This window comes from Euphorbia lathyris, chromosome 5 (genome assembly GCF_963576675.1).
Source record: "Euphorbia lathyris chromosome 5, ddEupLath1.1, whole genome shotgun sequence".
Lineage (NCBI taxonomy): Eukaryota > Viridiplantae > Streptophyta > Magnoliopsida > Malpighiales > Euphorbiaceae > Euphorbia > Euphorbia lathyris.
The window spans coordinates 91,482,204-91,509,262 of NC_088914.1; the positions used below are offsets into that span (position 1 = coordinate 91,482,204).

The 27,059-nt window shown below is 38.6% G+C and overlaps 1 protein-coding gene, 1 long non-coding RNA gene and 1 pseudogene across 5 annotated transcripts; 1 reads left to right on the top strand and 2 right to left on the bottom strand.

Moving 5' to 3' along the window:
* Positions 1 to 10,092: 10,092 nt before the first annotated feature.
* LOC136230441 (uncharacterized) lies at positions 10,093 to 18,619 on the top strand. Of its 3 annotated transcripts, none has more exons than XR_010689384.1 (4): positions 10,093 to 10,215; positions 13,258 to 13,436; positions 13,525 to 13,934; positions 18,070 to 18,619. It is a non-coding gene; the product is annotated as an uncharacterized lncRNA (long non-coding RNA). The 3 variants fall into 3 exon arrangements; XR_010689383.1 differs by lacking the exon at positions 18,070 to 18,619 and adding an exon at positions 14,019 to 14,359; XR_010689382.1 differs by lacking the exon at positions 18,070 to 18,619 and having other exon boundaries at positions 13,525 to 14,437.
* A 119-nt stretch (positions 18,620 to 18,738) lies between these two features.
* Positions 18,739 to 23,661, bottom strand: LOC136229931 (endo-1,4-beta-xylanase 4-like; annotated as a pseudogene).
* On the bottom strand, positions 22,755 to 26,507 carry LOC136228924 (pentatricopeptide repeat-containing protein At1g03560, mitochondrial-like). Of its 2 annotated transcripts, none has more exons than XM_066017421.1 (3): positions 23,592 to 26,507; positions 22,987 to 23,033; positions 22,755 to 22,891 (listed from the first exon to the last, which is right to left on the bottom strand). In XM_066017421.1, the coding sequence occupies exon 1, from the start codon at positions 26,426 to 26,428 to the stop codon at positions 24,491 to 24,493; it is 1,938 nt and encodes a 645-aa protein (XP_065873493.1). In that variant the 5' UTR covers positions 26,429 to 26,507; the 3' UTR covers positions 22,755 to 22,891; positions 22,987 to 23,033; positions 23,592 to 24,490. The 2 variants fall into 2 exon arrangements, with proteins under 2 accessions (XP_065873493.1, XP_065873494.1); XM_066017422.1 differs by having other exon boundaries at positions 23,579 to 26,507.
* Positions 26,508 to 27,059: the final 552 nt, after the last annotated feature.

The following is a 27,059-nucleotide window of genomic DNA, read 5'->3' on the forward strand; positions in this document are numbered from 1 at the left end:
CACCTCCAATGTTGTTAGGAGGTACCTCTTGAGTCATCTCTGTGCTTCATCTATACCCAAAGTTGGTCAGATAATACATGTGTCGTATGCGTACCCTATTCGTGTCTCGTACCTAGCATGTTGGATTTCCCCCGCGACGGTCGAAATCCCAAAATCAAGCCATCACATCGTTCGTGAGTTGTGTATAAGTCAATCGTGGGGGCACATCAAGTGTGACTCCCATCATGCCTTTTGGCTACCTCTAAGGCATACCATGTACGTCATCGTACTTCCTAAATGCACCATGTTTCAAACCACGCTGTCATGATACTAGTGAGCCAAGTATGAGTTAATAATTGGCACATACCTCGTATGTTGACATACGCATCCTATTAGAACCTCGAGTATCGAATATTCCGTGTTCATTGTCCCGTTAAATAATACCCATCATTGTAATAGTTGCTTTCCGAGAGAAGCTGACAATTGGCGCACATCACGTATGTCACTCGCGTCTTCCTTATGCCTTAACCTGTTTGGGGCACACCCCGTGTGTTACCACTTTCTGCATAGCACGCCAAGGTTCCGTTGGTACGTCTACGTATTTGTATCTTGGATTTAAACTGACCATTGACCCACATCCCGCATGTGGTGCACCCTCCGTGTCGGCCTATTTCAGGAAGCTCGTGTTTCCCAAAAATGCGGTTCCCTGCTATTAGTGTCGATACCAAGTAAACCCTCGACACGTACCTCGTATGTCTTCATCATGGTCTATTCGAGTCTCACATTATCAAAGACATACCATAAGCGTCACATCAGCCCATGTAACACCGCGTATCTTCGAAGTACGTCATTACTACCGAGGATGACAATCCCTCACATGCACCTCATGCATAGTCGCTTATGTTGTTGGTTTTGGATCGTGAGTCGTGTCGATGTACCAAGTATGTCATTTCCCCCCACTCATGTCGCTACCCCTCCAATGTATCTACACGTCACGGATATCATTGGGGTACACTCTCATCTACCTAGCGTCCTAGGGAATTTTACTTATCATGAGGGTCGTCTCAATCTCACAAGCGTCAGTCGTGTCGAGCATCATTCAACATTGTACGTCTTGTAAAGCATTGTATAGTAAACTTGTAGGGTTCATACTAATGTGTGCATAACAGTTGAAATGATTTTGGGCATCCGCACTTCCAAACAGGTAAGTTAGCACAGACGACCGAAGTGCTGCCGATAGCTCTGGTAAAAGAAGGGGTTTAGCTCTAGTCCGAATCGTGTTTATGTTGTAAAAAATAAAGCGCATGCCACGAATCATGCATAGATCATACATCCATCCCTAGGAGGCACAAGTAGATAGCTCTGGCATTCGCATCACATGTGCATCGCATCATCAAAATTCATAATGCCTAAAAAGCTCCACTCATCGATCCTTTCTTTTTCCTTATTAGAAACCCAACTCATGGCCCAGTCCAGCAATTCAAACCACAATCTTGAGAGCCGTGTGCAAGGGGCTTTAGCCAAATACATCTTTTCTGATGAGTTCAAACGTGCTCTTAATGATCCGGAGGCTACTAAGCATGAGGGGGTTGAAAATTCCCAAGATATGATAGGAGATTTCAATCTCAGAGCAGAAATCGAGCAAGTTCTTCCCGATATCCTTGCTTCAGATGAATTCAAGATAGAGCTGAAAAGGTTGGTCAGGGAGGTCCTGAGCGAGTCACTGGTTGCGGAGATCCCGAAAGCTGCTGTGGAGAAACCTATGTTCCAGCTCGCGTCACAAGCTAATCCACAAACATTCACTCCACCAAGGGTAGTCTCACACCATGTTTCACGAACACAACAAGATCCACACCATCGGGGACATGAGATTACCAGGGTTGTTCGCCCTCCATCGCCCACTCAGTATAGAAGGGAGGAAAGGGAATTCTCCACTTTCACTCAACCCTTATTTGAAGTGTTGGAGGGTCTACGAATGCATGACATACTTCATCCTCTACCAACCACGGGAGGTCAAACCACTGAGTTAGCCAAACGCAGGGGCTACTGCCACTTCCACTAGAAATATGGTCACGAAACAAGTACTTGCATGAGGTTGAAGCATGAAATCCAAGATCTCATCGAAGCTGGAAAGATAAGTGATCCAGATCCTTCTCAGCAGATGAAGCCTTCGACTGGTTCCTTGAACGATGAAGTCTACAAAGGATCAGGATAAGCTAAAGAAGAAGTTCTCGAGATTGAGGACACTTATGAAGTGGAAGGATCTGAAGCTTCCTGAAGTAGCATGAGAGAGAGGTTTGCACTTGTAGTCTTTATCCTTGTCTTTTATTTTATCTTCTATTCCACAAGATGTTGTTAACCTCCTTTTGAATTCAATGAAATTTCGTTTCCGCAAATTTATCCTAAACATACGTACTTACATTTGATATCTACTCAATTGAGATATTCCCGCTTCTATCATGGCACGGACATAAGCTCTAGAATATACTTGTTGCTCAGTACTTAACCACTGAAGAGAGAAAACTAAGAGAGTAAAAAAAATAAAAAAAAAATAAAAAATACAAATCATGAGAAGCGATTCATTGGCTCTACGATGATAAGTCGGGCATAGACCTATCAAATGAAGGGTTCTCACCGGATTTTACCAAAAAGAAGACGGAGCGACAATCAATAAAGTCCAAAAGAGAGAAAAAGAAAAGAAAAGAAGGGGCAAGCAACAAGCCCTCAGAACCATGCTAGCACTAAGGCATCGACAAAAATTCCTCCCCCCAAAGGGGACACCAGTGCATGAGTGCACCATTCAGAACAAGACGGGAGCAACTAACCTATCAACGATAAAGGACCCTGTTCCAGGATCAATGAAAAGGTTCAGATCTATGATGACTCAAAGTAAAAAAAAAAGGTAATGCTGAAAAGGCTCAGGGGCAAAGACAAGCCAATCAGAAGTAAGAGAAAATTATCAAGCAGACGTAACTAGCCGAGGGGCGTCAAGAGGACAAGAGCGGTTAACATTGCCTAGCAAATGGGTGATCTAATGTACGAGAAAAGCTCATTTTAGCAAGGAAAGATCAAATGCGTAGTCGAATGAAGACAAAGGCGGCGACGAAGTTTAGAACTACGGTCAATCTTAAAGGAACCCAAGGAATGAGGAATCTTTCTCATGAGAATTAAAAAAAAAAGAAAGAAAGAAAATCCTGATAGGTTGAAAATCCACAAAGGACGGCCTATGCAACACTAAAGGACACCCCAATAAGTGAAAACCTCATGGGGCGCTTATTTGAAAATTCCGGGGGGTAAAAGGAGAGCGTTAAAATAACTGAAATGTGAAAACCCGAAAGGGCATACTTTGGTGATAGTGGTTAATGAACTGGGCAGTAAACAATTCAATTTATGTTTGCCAAGTGCTTTATTTAAGCTAGACGGTTGCATTTGCAATGAAAACACCCGCATCAATAGACACCCCGTCTCAACTAAAATCGCACCCATAAACCGATCCAAAATCTAAAAAAAAAAAAACTAAAAAAAGAGACTATTCCTCTCTCTCATGCCCCATGAAGTCTGGTTCCTCCGCTCCTATGTGGTCCTCTCAAGAGTCAAAATTCGACCGAAGCATCTCTCCTCCATAACTACTCCCAACGGCAGTATCCCTAGCTTGAGCGCACGTGAAATCTCACCTCAAGTTGGCAGGGGCATGCGCTCGCATCAACTTCTAACCCACACCAAGACGGTAACTTTAATCGGGGGCACGACCATGCAATCAGATCATCGTCCATCTCGCCCCAGAAGCTTCTCCATTAACGAATGCACCAGGCATGAACTCATCGTCAAATGCTCAGCATAGAAGTGGCCCGTGGATATGAACCCCCTGTGCTATCCGGTATCATTTACAATAATAAAAAAAAAACTGAACAAAAGTTGGATTGAAAACCTCAAAAGAGGCGATCCAAGCAAAAGGAGAGATAGAGAAAATCGGTGAGATATAGAAAAGATGAATTAAAAACCCCTAGGGGCGGTTCATGCAAAAGGAGAGATAGAGAATATCAGAGAGATCCCGTTGAGTCGAAAACCCGAAAAGGGCGGCTTAAGCAAAATTAGGGAAAAAATGAATGCGTCAATCTCTGGTTAAAGGCGAGAGCCCCTTGACACAAGCTCATCAAAACCAAATCCCCATCCTTACAACCCTTGGTTTCAAACTTATCCTCACCCTCATCCTTGCACACCTGGGGGATGGCCTGAAGCATCATTTCTCGACCTGAAGCTACCGAAATCCTCCAGCCTATGAAAAAGGGAATCCAGTCGACCATCTCATCCACACATACATAGTTTGTATACACACATGTCCATCCATCCATATAAAGCAAAACGCACAGGCCACACATATGCACATTCAAACGCACGCACGGTCACCTGCATACACACACATAAGTGTTTACACGCATCCATAGATTAGGCTACATCCACCCATCTATATGCATCACTACATACCTCCCATTTGACACAAGCTCATCAAAACCAAATCCCCATCCTTACAACCCTTGGTTTCAAACTTATCCTCACCCTCATCCTTGCACACCCTGGGGATGGACTGAAACATCGTTTCTCGATCCGAAACTACCAAAACCCTCAAGCCTATGAAAAGGGAATCCATCCGACCAGCTCATCTGCGCATACATAGTTTGCATACACACATGTCCATACATCCGCATAAAGCAAAACGCATATGCCACACTTACATACATTCAAACACACGCACTATCACCTGCATACACACACATAGGGGTTTACACGCATCCATAGACTAGGCTACATTCACCCATCTATATGCATCACTACACGCCTGCGGTCGATTTAGAGACCAGGGTTGCTTTTGAGCCATTTTACCCGCGGTCGTGGACCAAGGTTGCTTTTGAGCCATTTTACCTACGGTCGATTTAGAGACCAGGGTTGCTATTGAGCCATTTTACCCGCGGTCGTGGACCAGGGTTGCTTTGGAGCCATTTTGCCTGCGGTCGATTTAGAGACCAGGGTTGCTTTTGAGCCATTTTACCCGCGGTCGTGGACCAGGGTTGCTTTTGACCATTTGGCCTGCGGTCGATTTAGAGACCAAGGTTGCTTTTGAGCCATTTTACCCACGGTCGTGGACCAGGGTTGCTTTTGAGCCATTTTGCCTGCGGTCGATTTAGAGACAAGGGTTGCTTTTGAGCCATTTTACCCGCGGTCGTGGACCAGGATTGCTTTTGAGCCATTTTGCCTGCGGTCGATTTAGAGACCAGGGTTGCTTTTGAGCCATTTTGCCTGCGGTTGATTTAGAGACCAAGGTTGCTTTTGAGCCATTTTACCCGCGGTCGTGGACCAGGGTTGCTTTTGAGCCATTTTGCCTGCGGTCGATTTAGAGACTAGGGTTGCTTTCGAGCCATTTTACCCACGGTCGTGGACCAAGGTTGCTTTTGAGCCATTTTGCCTGTGATCGATTTAGAGACCAGGGTTGCTTTTGAGCCATTTTACCCACGGTCGTGGACCAGGGTTGCTTTTGAGCCATTTTGCCTGCGGTCGATTTAGAGACCAGGGTTGCTTTTGAGCTATTTTACCCACGGTCGTGGACCAGGGTTGCTATTGAGCCATTTTGTCTGCGATCGATTTGGAGACCAGGGTTGCTTTTGAGCCATTTTACCCGCGGTCATGGACCAGGGTCGCTTTTGAGCCATTTTACCCGCGGTCGTGGATAATGGTTGCTTTTGAGCCATTTTGCCGGTGGTCGATTTAGAGACCAGGGTTGCTTTTGAGCCATTTTACCCGCGGTCGTGGACCATGGTTGCTATTGACGGGATAGACAAGGCAAAGATCGAAGACAAGGCCGGAGCATGCGGCATGGAGATCGGGTATTCTTCCTCCTACTCTATACGTGTCTTTTACTTTAATATATTTACATTGCATGTGTTGCGTTAGCAAAAAACGTTTTGAAAACACACACATCACTGTCAAAATAGGAAAGTAGGGGCAACTGTAGACACCGAGTCGGAGGACCTGTGACGAAAACCCATAACAAGACGGTTGAAGCGATTGGTTTCGATAATTTAAAGCAAAAATAATAATAAAAGTCACGAGAGGATCTGTAGGGGTTGCGATCGTCAAGTGGACGGCTCGCGGGTGCTCAGCGGCGTTGGGCGAGCGCCCGACGGCAGTTAGAAGCGCGTCCGGCAACGCGGGGCGCACACCCAGCGGCAATGGGGCACGCGCGCCCAACGTCTGTGGGGCGAACGCCCAACCAACGTTGGGCGAACGCCCAACGTTTGTTGGGCGAACGCCCAACATCTGTTGGGCGCGTGCCCAACGCTGGTTGGGCGTCCGCCCAACCATTTTGGGCGTAAGCCCAAAATTTTCCAAAATTTTTTTGGGATCCGTGCCTATAAAAGGCACGGATCCCCATGCATTTAAGTGAGGACTTTTTGGAAAGCTTCTCACTCTAAGGAAATTTACTAGAGAGAGAAAGTGAATTTTTTGGGAAAAACATTTTTTTCCTAAAAAAAATCCGAATTTTCCAAAGTTAAATATTTTACCAAAAACACCGAAAAATCACGATTCGTGGAATCAACCGACTTCAGCTGTCAATACCGATCTTGAGGTATTATCCGAGGACTAGACTCGTTTTATTTATTTCCTTTATTTATTTATTCATTTTATTTATTTACTCTAAAGTTTTATTTATTTAGTTAATTATTTATTTATCATGTTTTATTTATTATTCCGCATTTATTTAATTTTAGTCCCGTGTTAAACAAACGTTTGGTTTTGTTTTTGAAATAAAAAAAACCTCGTTTTAATATCCCAATATGAACCGTGATCCGACTCAAAGGTAGTTCGGGATTAAAAAACGTTGTAATTATAAGTTTTGAAAATATTTCTAAATAACGTTTAAAAATAAAACGTCGTTTTAGGAGTCTCCGTTATAGACTATGATCCTATTTTGGTAGTTCGGAGGTCCAAAATGATAGAATAGATCTAATCTAAAGCATTTGAATAAATCTGGAAAGTATAGGGACTGTTTCTGATATTCTGTCATTTCTGTCACTAACAGCAGATTAGCGACGGATTTTCCGTCGGTAATCTGCTGGAATCCGAAAATCACCATTTTAACCCTCTTTTCTCAACTTTTTGATATTTATACTTGTGTACATATGTATTTAATTATGTAATATGTTTATAAAAATTATTTTTAAGTCCTATAACTATTAATTATGTATTATATAGCTATTTATTCCATGTTGAAATTTAATTTGTTTGGATTTAATGTTATAAAGTAATATATGTATATATATATAGTTTTTGGGTATCAGAACACTTTGAAAGTTCAGGGGACCAATCAAGCTTTTTCGACAAGTTCAAGGGGCAAATGATGTATTAAGCTTTTTTTTAAGATCTTCAACGCATTTTAGTTTGGCTTTTAAGTTAAAATTTAAGGTGGAAACGTTAAAAATCAGTTCCAACAGTCTTTTAGTTACTTCTCAAAGCACTAAAAGCTTCTCCATCCCATCCACTCTTAGGCTATGTTATTTTTTTTACTGAAATTAAGTAAACTGAACTGAATTCTACTGAAACTGAAATAATAATATAATCCTTTAAAATTCAATAATTAAAATAAAAAATAATAATGATTATAATAATAATAAATAATTATAATTATAATAAGTATTGATAAATTACTGAACTAACTACTGAACTAAACTGAAATTACTGATACTAAAATTAAGTGATAAAAATAGGGCCTTAGACCTTGTTTGATAAGCCACTTAATGACTTAAATTAAAATATTAAGCACTTATTTATTTTAAGTGCGTTTGATAACAATTATTTCTCCACCACTTAAATTAATAAATTAAGTTAAAAAACACTTATTTTGGTAAGTCAAAATATTTAACTTAATATTTTAAGTTAAATATTATCAACTAATATTTTTATAATAATTATATCACTCAATATTTTCAGCACTTATAATATTCAACACTTAAAATTCAGTACTTATTTTTTCAGCACTTAATTTTCAGTTTTATCAAACAGCACCTTAGTGTCTCTTTATTTCATTTTTTTATTAATAATTTGTTATTGATGAGTCTTTCTACTCTTACTGTTGATAAATATAATAATTAATAATTTTAATGATAAATTAATAAACAATGAGTGAATATAAGGCGTATTTTTGGAGATGACATGACAATGACTTTGACAACTCTAAAAAAGTATCATCTATTGGAGTGGTAGTGAATACTTGAAATTTTCAAGCAACGTTGTTACTTTTTCGCAACCTTTTGGTAAGGTTAGTTAAGTTTTTTTTATTATAAAAAAATGATTTAGTTATGAAAATACTTATAATTAAAATATTATACATAAAGTAATAATTTGTGAGATCATAATGTCAACTTTTGAAGTTACTTGCTATAAGTCATTTTTTCAAAAAAAAAAAAAGTAAAAGTGATGTGGATGATTGAGAAATAAAATATTATATTTTAGTATAATGTGTTAAGTTTTGACACTTTTTATAGTACAATCTATTGGAAATGCTTTAATGAACCATGAAAATGAATTCTTCCGAGTTAGAGGTTGTAATTTTTTTGATAGTAATTGGGACGAGACAAAACTAGGGCGGGGTGAACACCCATGGTCCAAGAACTGTCAAACCCGCAATACATTAATAAAGGGAAAAAGTGAGTGTATGAACAAGATGAGAGGAAGGAGAACAAACAAAAAGAAGGGGGGAGGAGAAAAGATTAGGAAAAATCAAGAAAAACGCAAATGTGAAATTCCACAAATGTCATCATTAATAAACCTGTGGCAAAAAGCAGGAGCGGAATGCCACCAATTGATCACTGAATAAGAGACTTCAAACTTTGTCAATGCATCACCAACTCTATTTCCTTCCCTAAAGAGGTGAGAAAAGAGAATGTTCATCCTAAAACAAATGCTGAGACAGTGCAACCATTCTTGTCGAATACTCCAAGGAACATCCATGGAACGATTTCTAAAAAGATTAACTAGAATGAGCTTGATTTGGCTTTGAAAAATATTAAAATTGTTTTAAAAATAGAGCTGAATAATGCTATAGCATTTGAAGGTTCAGAAAGGGTGACAAAAGCCCTTGAACAGAAAGGTCCAAGGGTGAATGGTATAGTAATTGAACTACCTCCAGAATATGTTGAGCCTCATAGAACTTCATCAACTGTGCAAAAAACAGTGAAAGAGAAGTCATCCGAAGAAGAAAAAGAAAAAAGACGAGGAGAAGAAAGCAGGGGATGAAATTGAGGAAAATAAGGTTGATAGTCAAACTGAGGATAAACAGACTCAGGGTAAGGTGGTTGTTGAGGAAAAAATGAGTGCTGCAAGGGAAGTACCTAAGAAAAATAAAAAAGCTAAAGTTCTTCCAATGCTTTTAGGATATTTACCCATACTTTTAAGATATGTGGTTGAACAATTTTGAAACTATTGTAATTTTTTAAGTATTCGGTTCAATTTTACATTCAATTGTTAATGATTTGCATAGTTTAAGAATTAATTGCATTTTTTTTAAATAGATTAGAGTAATTTTAACAAGTGAGATGATTTTGATGTACATTAATGAATAAGAGTTATTTTAAAGGCAAACAATATCTATCATTTTTTGAAAAATTATCTATATGAACATCTTTCATAAATTTTGCCACTTCTTATTACTATTGAATTTTTTTTTTCTTCCATAGTTCTAAAGTCGATGAATTAATACTTATTTAAAAATCAAAGTGATATGAGGCTATTACCAGAGGCGGATGCAGCCCGGCGCCTGGGGGCTCCAGCCACCCCGGCGCCAGAGCTGCGTGTGGGTAATTTCTGAAAAGGAGATGAACACACCTATAAGAGATAGGTTAATTAAGTCCAGCCCAGCCCATTTGGCTGGGCGGGGCATTTTTATTTTTTAATTTGCCCAGACTCAAAACGACGTCGTTTTGGTCTGGGGCAAATTGAAAAAATAAAAGAGATCAGGAGATCCCTGATCGCTTTTATTTTTTCAAATTTGCCCAAGACCAAAACGACGTCGTTTTGTAACTGGGCAAATTGAAAAATACAAAGGGATTGGGATCCCTTCTCCTTCCCAGCTCTCTTCTATTTTGAGAGCGCTGTATGCCCACCTCCTCCCCCCATTTCTTTTAATTTTACTTCTCCCCCTCCTCTCCTCCTTCAATTTCCGCCGCCGGCCACAACCACAACAAGGTAAGTTCTCTTGTTTTTTTTTAAATTAAAATTAGGTTTATTTTTTTTAGGGTTTTTAATTTGTGAAATTAATTTGGGGATATGAATTAAACTTGTTCATTTAGGTGAGATTAATTAAAGGTTTTGATTGGGGATCTAATTTAGGGGTTTTAAACTTATTAATTTAGCTAATTTGGGGATTTAATTTAGGGTTTTGATTTGGGGATTTATCGATAGCTAATCTGTTGCCAAAAAATAGGTATATTTTCCACCTTATAGTATATCTAAGAAGTACTTTTTAGCATTTATTTATCAATACAATTAATATTTTGTATTGTTTGATTTTACTTTTTTCATATATGCAAGATTTTTTTTTTAATGTTGGGCTTAAATTAGCCCCCCCTATTCGGAAATCCTGCATCCGCCACTGGCCAATCTTATCCTCTTCTTTTAGAGGATAGGATTGAGGTTAGCTTTCCTAGACTAATCCCGATGTAGTTGCTTGTTTTGCTTTGCTTTCCTTTCCTTTTCTACCAAAAAAAAAAATATAGTTTTTGGGTTGTTTGGGTTATATTAGCTATTATTAGGTGAAACCATTTTGGGATAAATGATATTCTCTCATTTTGGGACTTTTGCCCATTATTTTTACATATTTTTAACTAGAATAAAAAAATGTATTATATTTAGTATTCTTTCTCATTTTCTTTATTATATCATATAGTATTTCTTACTCATTTTTATCTATACATATATCCTTATTTTTAGATAAAACTACGTATATATACGTATTTCTATTTTATTTTTCTATATATGTATATATTTTAAATATATTTGATTGGGTAAATTTGGCCTTGATTTGTTAATTATTGTAATGATGTTCAAGTAAAGGCTAATTGAGTGAAAAGGGGAAAATAAAAGACAAAAAGAGATTTCAAGTTGTTTGTTTAAATTAAAAACTTTTCTAGATATTCCTAAAGTGTAAATAACGTTTTTTTGTCATTTTTAAACCATTTCCAAAATACCACGTGTTGAAACCTTAAATCCGTTCCAACGGCGGATTGAGCGAACCTTGTAATTAAAATCGTTTTCTATTTGTAAATAATAGAGTTTTGAATCGTTTTCTTGTCTAAATGATTTTGTGCAAAAATAAATGGATTTGCATGCTTAACCACGTTTTTTTTGTTAAAACTTCTTATCTCGCGTTTTCAAACGCTCGAGTCGTTCCAACGACGATTCGAGTCGATGTCATGTAAATTAATGGGGTTTTAAAACGTACCTAAATCGTTCCAACGGCGATTAAGGTACGAATCATGTAAATAAACTCGTTTTTGGGGAATGAGATTAGCTTAGAATTAGTGTATAGTCTAAAGCATAAAATCACACTGTGAATAAATCAATTCTTTCTTCTCCCCCTCTCTCTCCTATGTATTTTTAATTTATGCAAAATGGGTGATTCTTTACTAAAATGGCTTTTAATGACATGCTCAAAACGGTTTTCAAAGCGAGAAAGAAAAGGTTTCAAATGAATTTTAAACTTAAAGAAATATGCGATTAGTCCGTTATCGCCTAACACGCTGAGTAGGAGGCCGGTGGTTCATAACCGGGCGATGTCGGGGTGCCTAGTAGCCTTTCTCTAGAAAGGAGCTAGCCTTCTCGGCTCGTACCTAAGTTTTCCGAACCCTCACCGGTCTCCCGCAAGGGATTGGTGTTCATTTTCCCATTCGTGGGTGGTGACTCTTCCATACTCCGAGCTCCGGTCCTGCCGAGCAGCTTGATTCCACGATTGGTTGCTTTCGGCGCCAATCACCGCTTACGTCGCCATGAGGTGTCCACCCCCCGGTCCGTCCGGGCGAGGCCGTCGGCACCTTGTCTAACATCGGTCACTACTTCTCCGGTAGTATACGAGCGGCTTCCGTCATAGAGCATTGTAGAGGAGATCAGATTTCCGATGCCCAGGCTACAGTTTGGACGTGGCTGATGCTCGATTGTACCTTGTTCATAGACAAGAGTGGTGACCGCATCTGACCTTCCTGCCTGTTGGAGGTGCAGGACTCAGCAGCTGGAGCCATGGGACTCTCGTGGGGATCAGCTGCACTAGCATATCTATACCGTCATCTAGGTATTGCTAGCAGAGGAGACTACGGACAGATCACGAGTTGTCTGACACTGCTTCAGGCATGGATTTATGAGTACTTCTCGTTCTTTAGGCCTCATCGGGAGGGAGTTACAGTGGACCCGAATCTTCCTAGGGCTTCCATGCAATGTTATCAGGCTCGGACCGGACCTACCGGTTCGACCGATCGAACCGGGAACCGGCGAGGAAGCCAGTCCGAGCCTGACCGATTTTGTGAATGTTCAAAAAACCGGAGAGACCTAAGATTAACCTGGGACCCGGCGGTCCGGTCGGGAACCGGGGTGACCCCGGGTCTCTAAAATTCGGTGGGAAAAAATTTTGGGCAGGCTGGGGAATTTTAGGCGGGGTTTGAGGGCTGTTTTAGGCGGGTGGGAAAAAAATAAAAGGGAAAAAAAAACGAGCAAAAGTGGCCAAGTTAAGGGACCTTATTACGATGCGGCATTCGCGTCGCCCACGTCGTGCGGGTGCGCCCCTAACCCGATAGTTAATCGATTGCACCCCCCTGCTCGTGAGAGAGCATTTTCTCTAGTAATTAGTTAAAGGCTTGTAAACATCATTTACTTATAAACTAGTGAAGTTTCTCCTTTCTTTCCTACGTGAGATGTGAATGCTTAATTTCCTTTTATCTTCTTCCAAACCATTTTAAGTCGTTCACTTTGAGCATCAATTTCTCATTCATCACTTGTCTGTTTTGAGTTTATAATATATTTTTAAAAAGATCTCATGACATAGAATACGTTGATATATTTCAATTTATTCTGAACTTAATTTATTCGTCATATATTTAAGACTCAAATTAATAAAAAATAACAAACCAAATGTTGTTTATAATTTGTTTTGAATATATATAATGTATAAAAATAATTTTAAATTAGTTATATATATTTAATATATATAAATATTATTTATTTATTTATTACGTCATCCAGTTCGACCAATCCGAGCCATCCGGTCCGACCAAGTGACCTGTGACCCAGTTACCAATCCGGTTTGATGTCAGTCCGGTTCTGATAACATTGCTTCCATGTGGCCATCTATAGCTTTGGAGAAGAGCGATGACAGACTGAGAGCATATCGAGCCCGGTTTGATAGATTGACAGCGGATGAGGTACAATTTCTATTTACTTATAAGTACTGTGCATATAAAACAAATTTGTATTACTTGTATGTGTTAATGTAGTTGTATACATTTGTAGGTGATGTGGATGCCGTATGGTCCTGATGCCATTACGGGTACCCCGAGAATGGCATACGCCGGATGGATACGATACCGAGATGTGATCGAGCCGTACATGCCGGGAGATGCCTTCGCCAGCTTGGTTATGAGCAGACCATCCCCAGACCGATATTGAGGCCATCCAAGGTCATATGTCCATGGGCCAGCTTGAAGTATCGGGTAGAGGTGCCAGCTGTGATGGTGCAGGATATTTGGGACTCGTTTCCCCGGTCGGCCATGCTTACATTGTCTCTATTCACTCCAGCACGGACTCCATCAGCACGTGAACATCAGTATATGCATTGGTACACCCATCATTCACACCCCCGTCTACTGCCGGAGATTGCTGCACTCGGACCGACTCTTCATACTCGCTCGAACAACGAGATTGTAAGTGATTTTTGGTTTTAATCTACTGATATTTAATGAAATGTGAAATGATATTCATTAAGTTTTTGGTTTTTACCATGATAGTGGGTTAGCCGTTTAGCTACATAGGGTGAAGGTGTTTTAGATGTGATGAGTCATCTTGATGAGGATGTTGCGGTTGAGTGGAGATAGTCGTTGGAGCAGATTATGGGTGCTTGACATTTGGCTAAGTGATTTATGACTATAGATTAGTACTTTTATTATAGTTGTACGGTAACTAAATTGTAACATTATAGAACGTTAACTAAACTATAACATTACAGAACATTATAGAACACATACACAATTCACCTGTAACATAACTGTAACTAAACTGTAACATTCCAGAACGTTACAGAACTCATACACAATTCACCTGTAACATAACTGTAAATAACTGTAACTAAACTGTAACATTCCAGAACGTTACATAACTTATACACAATTCACATGTAACATAAGTGTAACTAAACTGTAACATTACATAACATTACAGAACTCATACACAACAAACCTGTAACATATGTGTACATAACTGTAACATAACTGCAACTCAATAATGTTAATTCTGCAAAATACACAATAACAATAATTACTAATTGCCCCTAATGTTAACCAATCTGGTCCACTGTGCTCTCCTATCCTCATAGAAGCGCTCCCATCCTACAACGCTTCGATCACGGTGCTGAAACCACCATGCTAGTATAGGGGGTACCGAAAAATTAGGAGATAAATTTAAACGTATATAGTGTCGGCAGTGATTCCCTAAATGAGCTATACATATCTCTCGTGCTGGTCTTGTAGCAGTGGATGCGGCATACAAGGGTAAGACAGTACCATAAGACTGTAATGTCATCCCACCCACGAAGCCAAATAACATGACAGAAGCATTATACAATGTAGCAATCGACCACAAGTCATCCCAAACGAGCATCCAATAGTCCGACGGACAACCTGCACCGTCCCAACCTATCCTATGAATAGATGCATCAACACTATCAACAAACACTCTTTCATACAGGAAACAGTTATCAATTACTGCATTTCTCAGGTTATGCCTAACTGCCTGCCACGAATCTTCGCTACCAAAAATGTAGGATGAAACCACACGGAAGCTACAATTTCCATCACCTACCACGTCGTAATATGATTCGATGTAAGGCTTAATTATGCCGACTATTTTATCGGCATGTACGAAGTCACAACCGTAAAATGTATTTCCATCTACATTCACGTAAAGTAAGACATTGTTTAGTGTAAATGAACTATAGATTGCAAAACATTTACAAAAACAAGTTGGGTTTATCAAATAAACATTACCTGATGAGGCAACATTATGGACCGATGATGAAGAGCTCATTCTACCACTTCTACCATGACCCCTAGATGAACTAGTAGAACGAGCACGTCCACGACGAGTTTCATTGTATTCCCAAGCACTCAACATACGTTTTGTGGATTTGCTCGCCTTAACTCTTCATTGAGCAACTGCATGCAGTGGTGGGAGACATTGAATACCAGGTGGTTAAATGGGAATCCGGAGTATGTGACTCCTTTACGAAGCCTGGACTGCTCAAGCATGTACCTGGACTGCTCCAGCATATACCTGAGAAGAAGAAAAAATCACTATTAGTTAGTGAAATGATACATTCATAAATGCAAATTCCTAAACTGCATTAGAACAAATTGCAAATACCTGATATTAGTTGCTTAGGATTCAATCTGCTTGTGAACCTTCTGCCATGCCGTGTCGAGGGAGCCATTTGCGGTATTGAGCCATTGCTTTAGACTAGCATGTTCGCTCTCCACTCGATAAGAAGTTGTGTTGCCAAAATGTAGGAAATCCTTCGTCCAAGCAATAACAAACTTCTCCTTATGCACCAACCACGTGTCCTCAACATACGAGATAAGATTTTTGTACCTACTCATCCCATCCTTCATCTTGCTAAGATTTGTCTCTTACTCCTCAATGGTTAATGATTGTAATATTCTTCTCCATTTTCCATTCTTGAATTTAGAGGCATGTCCCTTATCTCCCAAAATTCTGTACACCCGAGCTTCCACATCCTTATTTATATGCCAAGTGCATAGCAAGTGTTCTGAATGTGGAAAAACCTCTTCGATTGGCTTTAACAATCCCAGCTCCCTATCACTAACAATAACAGTTGGGTTAAAATCAAACCCAATCAAAATCCTCAGTCTCTGCAAAATCCAACGATAGCTCCCTTCAGTCTCATCTTTAACTATCGCATACGCTATCTTGAAGTTGTTATTGCATGGTGTCATCCCCACAATCTCAATAAACTGCATTTTGTACTTGCCATGAACACATGCATTATCACACCAGAATCAGCCTGTGTGTAATGGACATACTTGTTCTCCATAGCAATATGGTAGAATTGACTAGCCAAGTCTCTACCTTCGAACCCATCCTTCCTCATCTTTTCCATGTAATTGTAGACGTGTTTAATTATTGGGTTGTCTTCTGGGTGTTTTTCTTTAACTGCTGCTAAAATAGCATAGGGCTTTGCTTGAGCCGAACTCATATCACGCACAATTATTTTAGATGCGATACTGATTCCGCTCATCTGCCGACTTCCCTCTGGATACACACGCAATGTATGATTGTGCTTTCCAGTTGACACAGCCTTAGTCTGTATCCCCCATCCAAAAAGGTCTGTATGTTGATAGGCTTTAATCTGAAATTTACATCTGCACGCTTTAGTTTTACTTTTTCTTATTGCATGATCTTCATCAATTTTCACAACACCTCTATAGCGTTCACCCCGTGAACATCTCAACAACTTCTGTTTTCCCCCATATTTGTGCGAAGATATTATAATCTCAAACCCATTCTGAATAGCTACCTTTTTTGCCCAATCAATAGCATCTTGACACGAAGGGAAAATGATGTCCGTTATGAAACGGGAACTGTAATCAATGTCATCGGGATTCCAATCTTCCACCGGTACCTGAATATACCAAAAATGCATAACATGTTAATATAATCTGTCTAAAAATTAAAAAAAAAGTAGTTCAGGGCATTTCTGCCCCTTTTTTACCTGAACGGGCAAGCTGCCCGTTCCACCATGGGTGGGAACGGGCAGCGCGTACCACCCGTTTCGTCGGTGGAACGGGCGGCGCATGCTGCCCGTTCCATAGGCCGAACGGGTAGTTCATCCGTTCGGCCTACGGAACGGGCAGCATGCGCCCGCCCGTTCAGGCAAAAAACATAAAAAAATATAAAATTTTCAGAAATGATTTTTTTTTTCAATTTTAGGATCGTAATATTACCTCGTGTTCGAAATCATACTCTTCGGGAAAGCTCGGATCTATTTTCATAAAATTCGAGTTTTTTGCTCGGGAGAGAAAGGGAGAGAGAGGTTTTAAGGTTTTGGATGAAAAAAATGAGAAGGGCGATATGGTAAAAAAGGGGGCGATAGTAAGTAATTTAGGGGCGATGAATAGCAATACCAAAAAAAAAGCAGCTAAAGACCAACACCCATCTTTTGCTGCAACTCTGCATCCCCTATATATTTTACCATTTTCATATCGAATAATAACTGCTACATTTTCACTTTCATTATTGGTCTGAATCCAGGCTGTAATTACCAAAATCAATCATCATATTTATAATTAAAAAAAATAGGAAAAATATATTATTTCATCATTCTACTTCAACTTTTTTCATTTATTCGGTAACCTCTGTCCTATTATTTTTTAATGTCCCGATGCTCTACTTTAAAAATAAAATATTGTGTGAATATGAGATATTGTTACGTAATACTGACACGACTTGATTTAGGTAAGTTCAAATTTGAAATATATATTTTTAATCAAATTAATTAATTTCTAAAACAAAAAATTCAAATAATAAGTGAAAAATGCTAAAAATATAAATAAATATAATTTTCTTGCCTCAGTTGTTGCAGAATAGTCATAGGAGAGAGCATGAATTCCATATGTTAGTAGATTAATTAACAAATAATTCATACATTTCTCATGAACTAAAAACATAGGAAATTAATAATCCGCCTCAAATAATTACGATCTTTTTTGTTACTGTTTGTTATAGTTGGTAGAAGTTTGCTAATTTTCTTTCTGGAATGGCTATCAGCAATAGAGGAACTAGGGGGCTATCCGAGGCTCTAACTGTCGGAATTTGGTGGCCACTCGGAAGTAGCTGTTTTTGAGTCCCGACTTGTTCGAGATCCAAGTTTCCCAACTGCCTAGTTGTTTCTCAATCTTAATAACCAACTGCGTTTTATTCTAGTGTTTGGAGCAAAGAAAAAAAAACTACGAAAATGAGAACTAAACAGACTCTTAAGAGAGTGAAAGGGAGAGAGATTGAGAACCTGAAGAAAGGAAAGCGCAGAACAGCAACCATACATATGCTCTGGCTATTGATGGAGAATTCGACATTTTTGAACAACAAAACCTAAAGAAATTATGAATGCTTGCAAGAGGCACATCACACTTGTGACGACTCAAGGACAGTTGCCTTACCAAATCTCTTTCCAAGTACAATTGCCCCGAGCTGATCTGAGGCGTGATGCACATCAAATATGCAGATGCCACACTAAAATACCTGAGGTCATAAGCCGCCAATATTGGGAATTTTTTAACCGATTAAAATGTAAAATATTTTAACATAGAAAACTCCTAGATCTAGCGTGTTATTAAAGTAAGTTTAGAACATATCGTTCTTCGTAGTTCGAATTTGATCAATTAAATCTTTGATTTGAGATAAATGCGAATTCTCTCTACTATTACAGATGCTCGAAAGACGGCTAACTTACTCCATTATGTAGAAAGACGGCTAGAGTTTCCTCTTAAAGAGAAAATCATGAATCAATCTAGTTTAAAAAAAGGCTTAATGAAAAATTACGAATAAATGATTCCAACATCTTCATTACACATTGGACAGATTGGTGAAAGATTGTTGTGACGTCTCTGTAAATTTTTCATAACAGGTAAGCAACTCGTCTTCATCCTCCAAATAAAATTTTTAATTTTCGGTGGCACTTGTAACTTCCAAACACAATTCCAACCACTGCTTCCCGTCATATCATCACTTCGGCTAGTACTAAGTCTATATCCTGACTTAACCGTATAAAAGCCCGATTTATGATAACCCGAAAACCAGGAGTCCTCAATCTGAACAGCTCACCTAGGTATGGCTGAGATAAGTCTAGCATCCCTGGAGTTGAGAATTTGAGAAATAGCCTCATGATTCCACCGGCCATCACGAAGTAAAAAATCAACAACCTTACCAGTTAGAAGATTGGACATAAAAGGGCTTTCAATGAATGGATTCAAATCATCCAACCACCACGGATTACCTCGAATTTGTGTTGAAAGGCCATTACCAATTTTACGGCGAAGTCCCTTCAGGAAAAGAGGTCGGCCAGTAAGTATACTTCTCCAAATATAAGAAGGTTATGACCAATGGATGATTAGAGAAAATCGGAATTCGAAAAATAACGGGCTTTAAGAAGCCGAGCAACCAACGATTCCGGATGATGTAAAATCCGCCACGCCTGTTTCGCCAAAAGAGCTTCATTGAAGTCACGAATCCGCCTAAAGCCAAGCCCCCCAAGACACTTAGGTTCACAAAGACAATCATAACTCATCCAGTTAATCCCCTTATCTTCACCGTTACCTCCCTTCCACTAAAAACGATTGATCATATGCTGAACATCCTCACAGAACTGAACCGGGAGAATAAAGATACTCATGATATAAATCGGAATCGATTGTAAGACAGACTTGATAAGGATTTTCTGACCCGCTCTTGAAAGAAACTTTTCTTTCCAATTTTGAATCCGAATTCTAATTTTTTCCTTTAAAAACCCAAATGTTCTCATTTTGCTATGGCCAACAGAAGCAGGTGCCCAAGTAGAAACCCAGATCAGTAACCACACGGACTCCCAGAATCGAAGCAACTGAATTTTTATCTCTGACACGTGTTGGAACTGAAAAACATGACAGATTTATCAAAATTTATACATTGGCCAGAGGCACACTCATATGAATCGCTGTAGCTTCCATATTAGAGGCATTGAAAAACAAGTAACAGTCATCCGCAAAAAAGAGATGAGAGATACAAGGTGCCGCTCCAACTTTTGGATGGCTATGAACTTCTCTAAGAATCTGCTCCAAGAATTCTACCTGCAAATCAACACATTTATCTTAGTTAAATAATCAAACCCTAAAACGCCAAACCCTAAACTCTAAAAGAATTTAATAAATTTACCTGTTTGCCTCCACTGTTGACATCTACTTCTGTTATCCAAATAGGCAAATTTGCAGCAGCAAGTGTATCAATGGCTGATCTGATATAAGGAATATTCGGAGTCGAAAAATGTCCTCCTAATCCAATCCCCAGCTTCAAATTTCCATTACCAACATAACTTTGAATACTTCTCACCTTGTTGAGGTAATTTGTTGGAGACACATTACAGTTTGTACAGTTTGAATTAAGGTTTGTACAGTTTTCCTATAGACACATTACACATCTAAAACTGCTTTCAAACAGTTAAAAAATAAAAATTTCGAACTCATTTACAATGAATGACAGTTTGTTAACCGAATTTTATGTTCACAACTTACTAATTTGGTCATCAAGGGCTTAATGAGACCAAAAATAAATGATTAGAGACTTAATGTATCCAAATAAAAGATCAAGGACTTAATGAACCAGAAAAATGAAAGATCAGAGGTCTAATAATGTTTTTTTCCTAAATTATATGCTTTTTTCCTAAAGGGTTTGCTTGTAGTATTTTATGAATGATATTAACAAGAATGATGAATTATTTGTCATGAAATTAAATTGGGTATTGTTAATTATTTTATTTTTGATAGGGAAATTAGATGGATAAAATTATTTCCTTAGAGTGGGCCAAATATGAAACACATAGATTATATGAAGGGTCAAATCCATAAATATCATAATTAAATACAAAATTACAACTAAGTCATATCATCAAACTTAATTCTTAATATATCTATATTATGATTTTACACTATAATTTAAAAATTCTAGACTCCAAATCAACACATTTATCTTAGTTTAATGATCAAACCCTAAACCCTAAAAAAAAGTTAATACAATTACCTGTTTGCCTCCACTGCTGACATCTACTTCTGTGATCCAAATAGGCAAATTTGCAGCAGCAAGTGTATCAATGGCTGATCTGATATAAGGAATATTCGGAGTCGAAAAATGTCCTTCTAATCCAATCCCCAGCTTCAAATTTCCATTAGCAGCATAACTTTGAATACTTCTCACCTTGTTGAGGTAATTTGTTGGAGAAGCAGCAACATCTCCACTTGATTCAATAGTACTAAACTCATTCAAAAACAATGTAGTCGTTCCGTCGGCTTTTCCAGCTAAGTTGTAGAAAACTGAAGAAGCATCTGCTCCCAACCAATAAGTTGTCCTTTATACTTTGACATAACAGAATTCAGCCTGTCTGTTGCTGCCTTGTTAAGATCGGTAGGCGAAAGGGGTTTCACCCATTCGGGCTGGTACTTAGGATCGTTCCATATAACGTTGTGGCTGCGAACTGCTATGTTGTTCTGCTTGGCGAACTGAACTAGGACATCTGAGACTGAGTAATCTATTTTTCCTCAACCATTTCAGTTCATTTTCGAAAACTGTTACGGTGAATCTTGAAGTGAACCAGGCTTGGTAGGCTGGATTGTTGAGGATGTTCTTGTTTATTGCACAACCAAATGGGAAATTTACTTTCTTCTGTATTATGGAGATATTGGCATGGGGTAAAGGGTTTCCTTGCTTGTCAACAGCTTGGATTCTTACTTTCGCCTTTCGGTTCTGCCATGTTTGAGATCATAAGCAATGTCAGAGCTAGAACAACATATTCGGACGAAAATATGTTAAAAACTACAGATTTGTTTTGGATCCAAGTATCAACAATGAATATGTTCGTCAGTGATGTTAAATATGACAAACTTTAATGGACTGAAACTACGACAAATATTATACATTTAACGACAGCAGTTTTCGTCTGTAAATATTATTTTTTCTATTTCCCCCTAAGATGGACCCTCTATGAGTGTCCCTTTCCTCTGATCATAAGCACAGCCTGTGTGCATTGGATGTAAATTTTTTGTGTGGCAATGCCAAAATGGCATCGTTTTGGCCTTAACTGGACCACAAAAGAGAAAACAGGCCGATTTGCTAAGACTGCACATTGCAATCTGCAGAAGATGAGACAACAGCGTTCACATGAATCTTAAAGATTAAATAAATTTGGTCATTCACCGTTAGATTTAGGCTTACTAAATCTAAGGCTGAGGATGTTTTGAATCTCCACCCTAGGAAGTAAACTTAAATGTAACAATAAATGACCAACCCTAGGAAGTAAACTTATCTAACAGTAAATGACCAAATACTATATGGTAATTAAGGTCCATCTGATCAAAATCGGTAGATGAGATCGCAAGGTGGAACCACTCTTTTCAAGAGTGGTTCAGAGGGGCTGAGAGTGCGATGGCACCCCTGTAACTAATAATTGAATGTGAAATTCAGTGAGGTAGATTAATTACCTTCTCAATGCTTTGATCTTGATGAGTTTTCTCGGAGAACGGCTGTAATGAGATGCTATCCACCCATATCTCCACTGCTGTGTTATTGCTCTGAACAAGTGAATTCAGATCAAAATCTTTAGTTAATGAAACACTTTTATCAGTTATGAATCTCGTTATCTACACATAAAAAAAAAACGTACAAAACCACAAATTTTACCTGAAAATAGAGATGAGCAGTGCCAGAAGTATCAACAGTGAGTCCACCTTTAAGCATAGACCAACAATTAGATTGAGCAACAACTGCACCTGCATTTTTATACCCTTTTTTGTCTTGAAAATTGCTGTCACTGGAACATTATTACTTCCCTCACTCACTTGTATCCAAGCTGCATTATCAGTTTAATTAAACATTAGGCTAAATTAATGTTTGAATCTTGTTATCTCGGCTGCAAATAAAAAGGCGCAAAACCACAAATTTTACCTGAAAATAGAGATGAGCAGGGCCAGAAGTATCAACAGTGAGGCCACCTTTAAATCGAGCACAAACCAAATAATGCACACGACATCATTAGCTGAGTAATATTATCGCCATAATAATTCAAACCATATCTTTCTAGCAAATTCTTAAATTCTTCTTTGAATTTAGTTCTAGAATTTAACTACAGATATATATATAGAAAAATAAAAATTAATAAGAGGCACAAACTAATGTTTGATCTCTTTGAGAGAAACATCCTAGAAGCAAAGAGATACAAGTCTACTAAAAATAAATAAAAAAACTCAACCTAGAATGGTAAATTAGTAAACAATGAACGGAACATATATAAAATCATTATCAAATGGAGGACTCCAATACATATTGGAACATGTGTATTGTGGACCTAGAAGCGGAGTCATAATACACGTCCAAATGTGAATTGGGGATCTTCCATGTGACATGGAAGACGTGGTTCCTAATATAAAAACTCCTTTAAGAACTCCTTGTTAAGGCAGTTAAAGCAGTGATACAATGTTTGGATTCAAAGCAAGCATCCAAACACAATAACTTAGGGAACTCTACCAACGAAATTCACCTCCTTGTTTCACCTGCATCAATCTCTAGATATAAGATATCTCCTACAGATGGAGGCAGCAGCAGATTCTGTAGAGAAATCATCAAATCCTCTGCTTGAGTCTCATTTAAGCATGTGTTTGCTCAGCTCTCCTTGACGGAATAGCCTTCTTGTAGATTCTCCTTTTGGGGCGCTGATTCGCCTATGTTTGTCAACGAAAGCTTTCATTTTGGACTGAGCACACAACAAATGCATTTTAAGCTGCAGAAGGGCCTAATCCTTATCTGCCGATTAATGAGCCACAGCCTCCACACCGATTCCCCCTAGAACAAACTGTAAGACTGAAGGAGCCTCTCTTCCATAGACAGTTTCGAATGGAGTAGAGCCAGTTGATATATGAAAGGAAGTATTATACCAGTATTCACCCTATGACAGCCAATGGAACCAATCAGCAGCAAAACATCGCAAATAAGATTCAAGGCAGTGGTTAGCAGAACTGAGTCGGAGGGACTCCTTCCAAAACATACTCATGAAAAGAGGATCACTGTCACTTATAAATTATAATAGATTTAGGTACGCCATGGAGACAAACAACATCACGAATTAAGATTTCTGCTAATACTCGAGCTGCGTAAGATGCTTGAAAGGAATGAAATGTCCATATTAGAACAGACAGTCAATGATGAACCAAATTGCTTCAGATCCCTTTCATTTAAGGATCCTTATGATGAAGTCCATAGATATTTCTTCCCAAACTTTTCATGGAAATGACAACCCCCGGCCTAGAGTGGAAGCCTTATACCTTCGACAGATGTCATAGGCTTGGACATACTTCTACAATGGATTTGCCCACACCAAACGAATAGATATTTGATGCAGGATGTTTATAAGTACGGTAGAATCCAGAACCAAGTCTAAGACTTGTCTGAAAAATCAACTTTCAACAAGGTTTCGAAATTTCACTCGCCTCTTGACGCTACCCATTCTGTCATAGCCAATGCCGATCTTGCTGTGCATCAACTTTATAGCTAAGTCTGCATTGCCTGCTTTCCTCAGAGCATTAATAAGAACAGTACGAACTCTTCCGGGAATTTCTCTGCCCCTATCAACAATCCCATCAGCCAACTTGCAGGCCTCCTTGAATCTACCTGCTTTGCACAAAACATTGAGCATATCATCAAAAGCATTCTCAGGAATAACACCCATAGGTGCCATCTCATCCAAAACCTTACAAGCTCTAGCCACCTTTCCGGATAAACAGAGCCCAGTCGATAGCGCCCTGAAAGCAGCAACAGTTGGCGTAATTCCCTTATCAATCATTGCATCCCACACCTTTAACGCCTCTTCATTCCTGTGTTCTCTGAACAATCCACTTATCAGTATCGTGTATGTATAAACGGTCTGATCACAGCCTTCAACCTCCATTCTTTTAAAAACCAATAAGGCTTTATCAATCTTTCCGCTCTTAGCAAGGGCATCAATAAGAGCATTGTAACAATATGAATCCGGTGAGCATTCTCTCTTGATCATTTCATCAAAAAGTTTTTCAGCTTCGTCGACTCTCCCAGACTTGCCTAAACCATCAATGAGACTAGAATAAAACATGGCATTAACAGCTACTCCATTGCCTCTGCAAAACTCCAGATACTCCATAGCCTCATCTGTTCTCCCACATTTGCACAAGCCGTTAATAATGACTCCATACGTAACTTCATCCGGTTCAAGCCCTTCCCTTTTCATCCTCTCGAAAAGCAACATCGCCTCTCCCATGTTACCACATTTTGCATTCGAGTCGATCAATGCAGTATATATTGCAACATTTGGTTTCATTCCCTTCTCAATCATATTCTCGAAAATAGTATATCCTTCCACACGCTTCCCCTGTTTACAAAGCCCTCCGATTACTAAACTATAGATATGAGGTGGGATTTCCAATCCCTTCTCATACATCTTATGATACAGGCTTAAGCACGAATCGAAATCTCCCTCAGCATAACAAGTCTGAATCAAAGTCATATAAGTAATCTTATCCGGTGCCACATTTCGTGACTCCATAGCTCTTAATTTCTCAAATGCTTTCTGAGTTTTCCCCATCTCACAATATCCTTTCATCATTGTATTATATGTAACAATATCAGGCCCAATTTTTCCACTCTCCATAACCTCAAAAACTCTTTCAGCTGATTCAATAAACTTGGAATTAACTAGACCATTAAGCAGAAAGTTATAAGTAAACAAACTTGGTTCAATCACATTTTCCTTCATTCTCCGCCACACCCATAACAACTCCTCAATCATCCCCAAATTACCAAAGCTCTTAATCAATGAATTCGAAGACGAAAGATTCATTAGAAATCCCATTTCTCTAAATTGACCAAACACAAACTTAACTCTATCAAAATCATCATTTACAGACAAAACATCAATCAAAGAAACATAGCATTCAAGAGTATGATTATACTTCTTTTGCTTACCAGCCCAAGTGAAGAACCTCGAAGCAATATCAGATTTGCTCTGCACCTCGGTTGATCTCAAAATATATGAAACAAAATTAGGTGACAACTTGATTAAGAACTTGTGGCAATAGGAATCCAAATTTGACTCCATGATTGAAGAGCCATCCAAAAGATTAAGAATTTGGAGAATCCAAGGAGAAGGCTTGGCATTTTGATGAGTTTTTGAAATTACATCGGATAGGTCAATCAAGGGGTCTATCCATTCGGGAGGTGGGAGAGAATTGGAGGTGAAAAGGAACCTGGAATGAGTGAGACTGACCTTATACAGAGGAACGCCATTGTTGGGAAGAGGAGTTTGAGGAAAGTGAACGGTAGGGCAGAGGGTGAACTGAATTCGCTGCAAGAACCGTCTCATAGTTTGGGTCGGGTTTTCTAAACCCTTTTAAATGAGAGGTCGGTTTTACGCATAAGTAGTATAAATTGCAGAGCGTGAACTGAATTCGCTGCAAGAACACTATATAAACCAGGTTAGCATAAGTAGTATAAATTGCAGGCTTATTTACAAAATTGACCCAATACAATAACTCTTGTCAAATTAGGCATTTTTATAATAAACTTTTTCAAAATACTCTTAATATAAAATATATAAAAGAATTAGGATAAAGTGCAAAAATACTTCTGATGTTTACAATCAGAAGCAATTTTACCCTTAACGTTTAAAATGGTGCAACTTTACTCCTAACGTTAGCAACTAAGAGCAATTTTACTCCTAATGTTGTCAATTTTAGAAATAATTCATCAAACTTTCTTCTCGATCATGAATCTTGTCATCTACATTTCACATGTGAGTCATTTTATCACTTATTAGCGACAGATGTGAGTCATTTTATCATAAAAATAAAAAAATATACTGCCTATTTTACGAGTTGGACAAAAAAATCAAAATATTTCGTCGAATTAATAAAATATTAACTTCCAATTCTATTATTAAATTATAAAAAATATGATTTTTTTAAACGAACTGATATGCAATTGGTGCAAAATAA

Coding starts and splice junctions, on each gene's coding strand:
- LOC136228924 (XM_066017421.1), bottom strand. CDS start 26,428: ATGAGACGGTTCTTGCAGCGAATTCAGTTCACCCTCTGCCCTACCGTT.